Source organism: Ammospiza caudacuta, chromosome 14 (assembly GCF_027887145.1).
Source record: "Ammospiza caudacuta isolate bAmmCau1 chromosome 14, bAmmCau1.pri, whole genome shotgun sequence".
Lineage (NCBI taxonomy): Eukaryota > Metazoa > Chordata > Aves > Passeriformes > Passerellidae > Ammospiza > Ammospiza caudacuta.
The window spans coordinates 4,904,055-4,914,625 of NC_080606.1; the positions used below are offsets into that span (position 1 = coordinate 4,904,055).

General features: G+C 62.9%; 2 protein-coding genes across 3 annotated transcripts; both read right to left on the minus strand.

Moving 5' to 3' along the window:
- Positions 1–42: 42 nt before the first annotated feature.
- On the minus strand, positions 43–1,231 carry LOC131564112 (gap junction alpha-3 protein-like). Its single transcript, XM_058814389.1, is given in 2 exon segments — positions 43–1,177; positions 1,180–1,231. Coding segments are annotated over 2 exon segments (1,014 nt in total). The 3' UTR covers positions 43–215.
- Positions 1,232–1,925: 694 nt separating this feature from the next.
- On the minus strand, positions 1,926–4,762 carry GJB1 (gap junction protein beta 1). 2 transcript variants are annotated; one of them, XM_058814390.1, is made up of 2 exons: positions 4,722–4,762; positions 1,926–2,859 (listed from the first exon to the last, which is right to left on the minus strand). In XM_058814390.1, the coding sequence occupies exon 2, from the start codon at positions 2,846–2,848 to the stop codon at positions 2,009–2,011; it is 840 nt and encodes a 279-aa protein (XP_058670373.1). In that variant the 5' UTR covers positions 2,849–2,859; positions 4,722–4,762; the 3' UTR covers positions 1,926–2,008. The 2 variants fall into 2 exon arrangements, with proteins under 2 accessions (XP_058670373.1, XP_058670374.1); XM_058814391.1 differs by lacking the exon at positions 4,722–4,762 and adding an exon at positions 3,538–3,640.
- Between the last annotated feature and the right edge of the window lie 5,809 nt (positions 4,763–10,571).

Genomic DNA, 10,571 nt, shown 5'->3' on the forward strand with positions numbered 1-10,571 from the left:
GCAGGAGTCAACTGAGGTGCAGCAAGTGTTTATTTTCTCCCCCTTCCAAGCTCTACTCTCAGCCCTGCTGCTCCCAGGAGTGCCAGGAGCAGCTGAGCAGTGTCCCCAGGGCTGTTCCCAGCTCTCCATGCTTGGGCCTGGCAGAGACTGGAGACACAATCACCACAGTGACCACCCACACATTGCCCATCCCTGACCATCCCAGCAGGCCACATTTACACTGCCAGGTCTGCCATTCTCACATCCCTGTGGGACCCACCAGCCACCCCTAACCATGCGCCTGCCTTCTTCAGCGGTGCCAGGCCATGGCGGGGGCTGCCACTCCTGGGCAGAGTGACATAGGTGCTGTCAGGCCCTACAGGCCCGCCAGGAGCGGTCAGGATGCGGGACTTGGGGCCTGGCCCCCGACGGCACTTGGTGAGACCCAGGTGGTAGATCTCCACCAGGTTGAGCAGCAGGGACACGCAGGCCACCCCCAGCATGAAGAGGATGAAGATGGTCTTCTCAGTGGGCCGGGAGATGTAGCAGTTGACCGTGTTGGGGCAGGGCCAGCGGCTGCAGGTGTAGAGGGGCTTCAGCTGGAACCCATACAAGGCGTACTGGCCCACAATGAAGCCCACTTCCAGCAGAGCCTTGAAGACGATGTTGCAGATGTAGGTCCTCAGGATGGCCCCCCGCATGCACACCCGTGCCCTGGTGTTCCCTGCAGGGAGCTGGGGCTGCCTGGGGCGCTGCCGCCTGGCCCCGCTGTCGGCCCGCACTGCTGCTTGCTGCTGTGCCTTCTCCTCCAGATGCACCAGGTGCAGGATGTGCCCCAGATACACAAGGCTGGGGGTGGAGACAAAGATGATCTGCAGGACCCAGAAGCGGAGGTGGGAGATGGGGAAGGTGCTGTCATAGCAGGCATTTTGGCAGCCGGGCTGCTGCGTGTCACAGGAGAAGCCAGACAGCTCGTCACCCCAGACCCGCTCCGCGGCTGCCCCCAGCACCAGGATGCGGAAGACGAAGAGGACGGTGAGCCAGACCTTCCCCACCACCGTGGAGTGCTCCTGGGCATTCTCCAGCAGCCGGCCCAGCAGGCTCCAGTCCCCCATTGCACGTGCTGTGGTGCCCTGCAAGACAGCCACCCTCCAGACACAGCCGCCCCACAACCCACCAAAACACCGCCCCACTCCCTGGCCAAGCAGGTGTGCACAGACCCAACCCAAGGCCGTCCCTGGAGTGTCCCCATCCTGCATCCCAGGGACCCCCTAACCTGTCACAAGGAGAGCAGGGGGAGCAAAGGCCTCCAGCAGAGAGCTGGGAACAGCCGCGGTGGCAGCATGGGGACCTCTCACCGTAGAGGGTGCGTGGGGCAGAGCCCGGTGCTCCCGCGCTGTCCCCTCCTGTCACAGGGGTGTTGGGGGATGCTGTGAGGCCCCTTCCCAGCTGGTCCCCAGCTCCTCTGTGGGGTGCAGACCAGTCTGCCTGCTCCGTCTGTCCACTCACCCAACAGCAGGCATGGGGTTATTGGGGCATGAGGCAGCTGCGTGCCCCATTGGCTTTCATTGTGACTGGCACATCAAACAGCCACTGGGGAAACTTTTTCCCTCTATTTTTGGTCTGGGCACTTTTCTAATTATATTCGGGGCTGCAGGGGCTGGTGCTGGGGGAGCGCAAGCCCTTGGACACTGATCAATGCCACCCAGGGGTCACTGGCCGCTGCCGGCTGCCAGGGCAACACAGCCACAGCCCCAGCTCAGCCCTGGCACTGCAGCCCCCACAGCCCCTCGTGGCATCTACCAGGGCTTGAGTGCAGGGATGGACACCCCACACTGGCACCCCAGCTCCCAGCATATCACGGCCAGAGCAGAAAGGAGGGAGGCAGCACCTGAGAATGGAGATTTAATGGCCCAAGATGCCCTCCTGGCCTTTGAGGAGAGCCAAACTCACGCCTGAGGGATGCTATCCGTGGGACAGGGACAGTAACAGGCCCATGGGGCGACTGTGGGGCCAGTGGCCCCTGCCCCTAGCAGGCAGAGCAGCGGTCACCCTTCTCCTGCAGCCCAGAGTTGCGGCGCAGCATGTCCTTGAGGGAACCGTCCTGCTCTGTCAGCAGCTGGTTGATCTCGTTCTGCTTGTACTCAGAGGAATGCTTGTGCCCATAGAAGGAGCCCTTCCCCGACGAGGGGTTGGAGTGGTGCTGACTTCGGCGGGCACAGGCCCGCACCACCAGGTAGACCAGCTCTGCCATGTTGAGGATGATGCAGACGCTGGAGGTGACCAGCATGAAGACAGTGAAGATGGTCTTCTCAGTGGGCCGGGAGATGAAGCAGTCGACAGTGTTGGGGCAGGGGTAAGCCTCGCACTTTACCAGCCGCATCATCTGGTAGCCAGGGTAGAGCATGTAGAAGATGTACATGAACACGGCCTCGAAGAGCAGCCTGAAGACCACGCTGCAGACATAGGTCCACCACAGTGATCCCGCTATGCGCATCTTGTGCTTCTTGACCTCTTCCATGTGCTTGGCATCGGCGTGCCCGGTCATCACCAGCAGCTTCTTCTCCTGGTGCTGCTGGTAGGCCACGTGCATGGCCACGAGAAGGGCTGGCGTGGTGACGAGGATGAGCTGCAGCGCCCACAGACGGATGTGGGAGATGGGGAAGAAGTGGTCATAGCAGACGCTGTTGCAGCCAGGCTGCTGGGTGTTGCAGGTGAAGGCGGATTTCTCATCCCCCCAGACGCTCTCGGCTGCCACCACTAACACCATTATCCGGAAGATGAAGATGACGGAGAGCCAGATGCGCCCGATGGCGGTGGAGTGGCGGTTCACCCCGCTCAGCACCGTGTACAGCCCAGCCCAATTCATGGTTTCTCACTCTGCAGGAGAGAGCGGTGAGGGATGGTGTTAGCAGCAGGAAGGACCTCTGGCTGAGAGCCAGAAGGGCCGGGCTCCGGTGGCAGCAGCCCCAGGAGGGACCTGGGAGCAACTGGGAGGCAGCCCTGGTGGGTGGAGAGTAGGATCGACAGACAGGAGGATGGCAGCATGGCTCCTGCTCCTGATACGGCTCCAGGCAGCATTTTGGCCAGAGCAGGCGGGAGACTGGCTGCCCCAGCAGTGCCAGATTCTCCAGTCCTGCCACCCCACGCTGGCACAGGGATCCTAACCCACAGCTGCCACAGAGAATGGGGATGAGGCTCCCACACCTTCTCTGGGACCCCCAGTACCCAGTGCTGAGCTCTTTGGCTAGGAATGGTCCCAAGGAGCTTCATGGGCTCCACTGCACCAGTGCCTCCCTTTGTCCTCCCATTATCTGCAGGAGCATGGCCACGGAGCCCTGAGCTGGGGGATCCCCCCGTGCAGCCCTGCACTGCCACCCTCCCAGGGCCATCCTTGTCCGGGGAACACAGGGCCACCCCACCCCCAGGCACAGACCCCTGCCCCACCAGAGCCACCCACGGGCACTGAGCAGCCCGGGAGCTGCTTCCCACCCCTGCAGGAGTCTGGGCGGCCGGGACCAGCCACCCCCCAGTGCGGAGGATCCTGGCGACGCGTACCTGCCGGTGAGGAAGGGTCCCCGCAAGCTGCCCCCAGTGGCCCCTCTAAGGTCTCATGCCTCCCGCAGGAGAGCTCTGCTCCGCCTGCCCTCGTCTCTCTCTGCCACTGCCCTGCACTGGAAGTCATATGCTGCTTTATAAACTATTTACATACAATGGGGCCTTTATCGGCCCATGAACAACACACTTTAGCATTCAGATCTAACGCCCTGACTTCCGCCCACCCTGGCCAAACAAAGTGCCTGTGTGCTGCATTCCCGCTGCTCGGCCCTGCACCCACTCCCACCTCCCCACCACGCCCCGCACCGACCCCGGACACGGCCCCGCCACCCGCGGGCTGCTCGTGGCTCTGCCCGGCGGGACCCACCCCGCAGACAGACATCGCCGTGCCGGACAGACATCGCCGTGCCGGACAGGCCACCCAGCGTGTCCGGAGGTCGCTTCCCAGGAAGCATGGCCATCCCCCATGGACAGCACGGGGCGCTGGAGCAGGGGTCTGCACTGAGCTGCCGCGGGGCTGGGTGGCACTGGCTGTGAGCCCTGCCATCCCCTCAAGGCTCTGGTGCCAGCAGCAGTGTCTGTGAGGGCACCCGAGCTGCCCCGCGTGTGCCGTGGGAGAAAGGCGGCCGAGTGAGGCTGCTGTGCTGGCGCTGCGCTCCTCCCCCGAGAGGGACTCACCGACGGTGTCCTACAGCTCGGACATGCGGCTGGGACAGCAATCCCTGTGCTCACACAGCCCCCGTGCCCCCCAGGCTGGGGTCACAGCCACACCGCCACACTGTGCCCCATCCCTGCAGGGATGGCACCGTGTCCCTTGGGTTTTTGTCCCCAGCCTCAGGTGGGGAGCAGCATACCCAGTAAACCCTCCCAGCTGGGTGCCTGCAGGCTGGCAGGGCAGTCAATGCCATCCCAAATGCCACCTCCTCCCCTTAGCCCAAGGTGCGAGCAGCCGGAGCTGTGCAAGCGGTGGCGGCCAAAGACCGTCCAGCAAAGCTGTGAGGATGCCGCTTGTGCCCTCAGTGCCCCTCTGCCCACTCCCGCCATGAGGGCCAGCGCTGCCGGCTCTCCCCTCCCCTCCCAGGGTCGAGCCCTGCCTGTGGCCCCCATTGTAGCCCCCCTGGTGCTCCCCAGCTGGGGGACACGCGGCCACCCCCGGAGCGGTGCTGTGCCCGCCAGCTTCTCACCTCAACAGCAGGACAATCAATCAATGCTCGTCGGGATTGCAGCAATCAGTCGGCACCACACCACCCCCCTGGACTTTATACTGCCCTGAAGGCACGTCCCCCGCCCCCTCCCAAACAGCCTTGCTCCTTCCACGACTGCCAAGTAAACACCGCAGGTGTGTCCAGCCCTGCTCACACCCACCCGACCCACCAGGCGGCTGAGCATCCCCCGGGGCCAGCCCCCGGGCTACTGCAGCACCGGGGCAGGGCCAACCCCCAGGATGATCCCCGGGGACGTTTCTGGTCCCCGCGGCCCCACTCCCCTGCTGTGAGCGTCCTCCCCGCTGCATTCCTTGCAAGCCAGGCACATACACCGTGGCGGAGCCCTGCTCTCCACCTGGGGGATGATTCTGAGCACCCCCAACTCTCGGAGCACCTTGATCTGGTGCTTCAGGCTGCCGGCTGGCCCCTGGGGAGCCACCAATACCCCGATTTAATGTGTGAAAGTCCAGCTGGGAAAAGACAAACAGCCGGTCAACGATTAACTCGGCTGGCCCGCTTCAAGGTCCCGCCGCCCAGCACCCCGTGTGGGACACGGCGACCCTGCCGCTCGTCCTGGGCCCCTGACCGGGCTGCAGGAGCCCGCACACGCCGTCCCTTGCAGGAGGGTGACATTAGTGCCGGTGTCCTCGCATGGGGACGGCAGGGTGGCACTGTGCAGCGGCTGATGCCGCTCGGGGTGCCCCCGCAGCCGGACGGGGATCGGTGGGCAGCGAGATACCGGCGGTGGCCGGCGGTGCAGGGCTGGCTGGGGCCATCGAGGCCACAATCTCGGTCTCCGATAATCCGCCACACCTGAGTCAGCAGCGCCGGCGAGGAGCGATAGCGCGGCGGCACCGCCCAGTCCCGCACCCTGGACGGGCTCCGGGGTTTAGCGGAGGGCAAAGTGGGGCAGCAAGGGGGTAATGGGGCCCGGCTGCAGAGATCGGGCTGGGGGGGCTACTGGGGGCCACCAAGAGGAGGGCAGACTGCTGAGAGCTGGGCTGGGCTGAGCTAAACGGGACTAAGCACAATGGGAGGCTGGCATGGGGAGAGGGAACCCTGGGAGCCAGGGTAGGGGTCTTACTGGAAGGACCTGGGAGCCAGGGTAGGTGTGGCTGGGGGGCACTGGGAGCCAGGATAGGGGTGACTGAGGGGCACTGGGAGAGAGGATAGAGGTGGCTGGGGATTATTGGGAGCCAGGATAGGGGTGGCTGGGGGACCCTGAGAGCCAGGCAGGGCGTGACTGGGTATTACTGGGAGCCAGTTGAGGGGTGACTGCGCCAGGCGAGGGGTGACTGGGGATTACTGGGAGCCAGTTGAGGGGTGAATGGGGATTACTGGGAGCCGGTTGAAGGGTCGCCGGGGGCTCGGGCCGTGCGGCGGGGGTGTCGCCAGGTGGCGCTGCGGGGCCGGGCCGGGGGCGGCGGGGCCGCACCTGCCCGCGGCAGCACCGGCGGGGCTCAGCGTGGGAATCCCTCTGAAATGTAGTAAAAATGGAGAAAAAAACAACCGGAAAGAGGAGGAGGAACCCGGGGCGTTGCTGCCCAGCCCGGTGCCCGCCCGCTGTCCTTGCAGAGAGGTGGCTGGGAGGGGCAGAGGTCCCGGAGCGCGGGCAGCCCCCTCGCTGCTGGCCCCAGGCTGAAGTGCAGGAGCCATCGGTGAAGGACGGCCTGTGCTGAACAGCGGCCGGCGCTGCCTCCCGTACCCAGAAAAGTGCCCCGCCCGCGGCCACGCTGCCAGAAATGCGCTCCTTGTTAATGACGCTAATTGTGGAGGTAATTGGTGTCTGAAGTTGCAGCGGAAGAGTTCAAAGACGTGGGCACGTCTAACGCAGATAAACTGATGAGATGGGCAGGACTGAGTCAGCATGAGGATGGTGGGACTGGGGTGACGCAGCTGCTGGCATTCTCCTAGGGTCAGAGAACTTGCAGCCCAGCAGTCTGTATGGGTACGATGGACGAAATCAGGATTGAGCCATCACTGAAACATCTCCACTGCCGGGAGGACTGCAGAGGAGGCTTCCAGAGTCCCCTTTCCCCGGCCATTGTGCTCCAGGCGGGGCTGGCCCTGCGGAGGGCTCAGCCTCGTCACTGGATGGCCGCTGCAGTGCAGGGGCTGCTGGGTTCCAGGCCAGGACTGGCAGCAGGACAGGCATCCCTGGACCCAGGCTGCTGTTCTCAGAGACACAAAACCCTCTGCTCTGAGTCAACTGCCAGGAAGGTCACTGGCAGTGGGTGAGCACAGAAATCCTTTGTGCTGCTGCAGCACAGGGCAGAGGGGGTTGCCGCCTAAGGCTCAACAGCTTGTTCTGCCTGCCTGTGAGTCTGCTCTCCTGTGTCCTGGGTGCATCAGAGATGTGGGGAACAGCACCAGGGCACTATCCCAGTGATGCTACTGTGAAGATGTCCTGGTTTAAGAAAAAGTGAGTTTTTTGGGATGCTGTAGTCAACTGAGGTTTCAACTGTGTTTCCAGGGGAAAGCCTATGCTACAAGAGGGACTCCTCCCTCCTTGATGAACTGAGAATTGATTATCTAAAGGGTGGTGATGGACTGAGAGTTGGTGATCTGAGGGGTGGATGTATTGGAAATTTGGTGGGGGGGAGGAGGAATGTTTTTTGGAAGGTTTTCATTCCGAGTTCTGTGTTTATATAGAGTTGTAGGTTAATAAAGTTTTTTCTTCTTTATTCCTAAGTTGGAGCCTGCTTTGCTCTATTCCTGGTCACATCTCACAGCAGACACCAGAGAGCATATATTTTCATGGGGGCACTGGCATTGTGCCAGCGTCAGACCGTGACAGAAGAGCAGCATCTCTGCCCTCCTGCTGGCTGTGGATCCTCAGGATCAGCCAGAGGCCAGCCACAGGTCACTCCTTCCTTCCCTCCCTCCCTCCCATGCCAGGGACACCTTTGCAATTGAGTTCCCTTATGGTTCTCCTTGCCAACAGCCCTAAACATGTCCCCTGAAGCAGAGGATGTGCCACAGTTGTCACGCAGATGTAAACTGTTCATACCCTCGGGAATACAGTGTCCCTTGAGCTTTGCCAGGTCTCCAAAGGAAAACTGTTGATGGTCAAGGACACTCTGGACAGATGGCAGCCTCAGGAGTTTGCAAAGGCAGTAGCACAATAGCACTGGCTTGTCTGTCACCAGCTTGCCTCGGGGTCCTAGCTTGAGTTGGCCTCGCTGGCACATGTGGCAGCACGCAGCTGGGGCTGTGCAAGGATGAGGAGAGGGGACAGAAGGGCAGGGCAATCCCCTAATCTGGGGCAGAAAGGCGTCACCCCCTCAAGAGGGCACTGGGCACCCTGTGGGATGCCACAATGGGCAGCACCAGGGCTTTTAAGGGGGTCCAGCACAGGGTCTGGAGCACTGTGCTGGACAGGCTGGCATGTGCCCGTGGTACTGGAGCTGCAAATGTCCCCCGGGGGGAGGAGGGCAGAGCCCCACACTCGGCTTCCTCACAGCCTGTGCCCCTGCCTGCCCCGGCTCCCCTGGCTCGGGGCCTCGGCCCTGGCTCCAGTGTCTGCGCGCTGCCTGGAGGCAATTCAGCCCCCCCCCCCCCCCTCCACTCCTGGTATCCATGGCAACTCCAGCTGAAATTACATTAAAAAGAAATGAAACCAGCAGCTTTTCTCTTTGGCAAATAGGGGGAGGGGAGCTCAGCTGGGAAAGGCTGGGGAAGGGGTTTGAAGTTCGGAGGGAGGGGGCTGTGGGACAGATGCATTCCCACGTGGGGTCCCGGTGCTGGGGGCAGCAGGGCCAGGGGGATTTGGGGACATGGTGGCACACGGTGTTGGCAGTCCTGGATACTGTGATGCCAGCGTGCATGTGGGGGTCCAGCACCCTGACATGGGGGGTGATCCCAGGGTCCTCCTGCTGCCTCTTTAGGGGGTACCAGCAACATGAGGACCAGCACAGGGCACCCCACCCACCCAGCCCGGCAGTCCCTGCATGCTCCAAGAAGAGGCGAGACACACGGCTATTAAAAATATCACTTCTGTTTTATTTGGAATTTGTTACTCTGCGCGGGTGACAGGGTATAAATACATTCTCCAACGAGCATCCTCACCCTAAGCCCTGCGCGGGGCGGGGGCCGGGCGGGGTGCGGGGCCCTTGTTGTTGCAGGGCCAGCAGGGCCAGCAGGGCCATCGATGCGCTGGCCCCGGGCAGCAGGGCCAGCCGGCACCGGAGCGTCACGGCCGCCAGCACGGGCAGCGTCTGCCAGCCGGACCGTCTTGCACAGGGACAAGATTGGTGTCCCCACAAGGACCTGTCCCTTTCTCCTGCCTCCCCAGGCCCCAGGTGCTAGTGCTCACCTCGGGGGGCTGAGACTGGGGTACCCCACGTGGGATCCCCTGCAGCTCCTTCTCCATGCCCGACCACACCAAAGCCACTTGCCTAGAGCCACATGTGGCTCGGTGGCCACAGCAGATGCCCCAGCCCCAGCACAGGTTGGCTCCCAGACCCACACAGGCTGCATCACCCCCAGAGTCCCTACCCAGGCATCTGTTCCAGCTGCACATCCTGGATGCAGGAGCTGGGGTCACCCCACGATGGGGTAAAGGCCCCAGTGGAAGCAGCCTGGGAGGCAGAGTGGATGCTGGTGAGCAGCTCACCCCGCTCCTGTCGCCCCGCTCCTGCCGCAGGCTGCAAACCACCAGCTCTGCTTTCGGGCAACAAGCACGGGCAGGGAGGGCACAGCACAGCCCCGGGGCAGTGGTGAAGGGATGTGGCATGCTCCTGGGGGAGCAGGGCAGGGTGGGGAGCATGAGGGGCTGTCCTGGGTTCATGGGAGTGAACAGACAGTGCTCGGAGCAGGTGATGCCCACAGGGGCGGTGGGTGGCACTGGCCAGTGGTGGCGGTGAGGGACCGGGGCGGGGGTGCTCGCAGGCAGGCCGTTGGATAGGCTTTTTGGCTGAGATACGTGGGCACGGGTGACAGAGGAGGGAGAATATCAAAAAATACAAAAGAGCGCAGCCCCACAGTGCAGGAGGCACTGCCCTGCCTGGTGCCCACCCACGGCAGGCGGGCGCCATGGGGGGCCGGCACCGTGCGCACACGCTGGCTTCTAACTGGCTTTTTATTTTATATCAAGAACACTTGGTTTTAAAATCTTTACAAAGGACAAAACGCGGCGACTCCGTTAGTGTGTAAAGAACTAAAGATCTGCTTAAAAAACGTCTCTGCAAAGAGAAATGACTGACACAAAAGAGATTCTCTGCAGCGCAAAGAGGGGCAGAGGTGCCAAGTCTCCAGCCCAGGGCCCCCTCCCAGGGTCCCTGAGCCCCGGCACCAGCCCCAGTGCCCGCATCCAGCACAAGGCCAGGTCCCTGGACTCTGCCCATTCCCTCTGCCTATAGCACCATGGCCTGGGGCCACTTCTCAGCACAGTGAAGGAGCCTTTTCCAGGGCTGCCAAGATGCCTGGGCACCGGCTGAGAGGGATGCCCAGTCCCGCTCCTCGTCAGTCCCAGGGTGCTTGGTGGGCTCAGCACTGGGGATGTGATCGCCCCACTGGGAGGCACAGCCACGGCACTGGGAACCCCGTGGCCACTGACAGCGGGGTACCCCTGCCCACCTGCACAGGTGGGTTGTGCAGGACTACACCATGTCCCTCCTGCACCCCACTGGCGTCCCGGGGCAACCCACGGGGCCCTGAGGCCAGGAGAGTCAAAGCACTTCTCAAAAGTTAGATAGGAACAAAAGAAAGCGCCGGGGCCGCTCTGGGACCCCCACAGGTCTCTGGGCTGGGAGCTGCACCGTCCGTGGGCGCCGCCCCTCCGTCCAGGGGCTCCGTGGCCCCGCCGGTCCCTCTGCCAGTGTCTGCTGC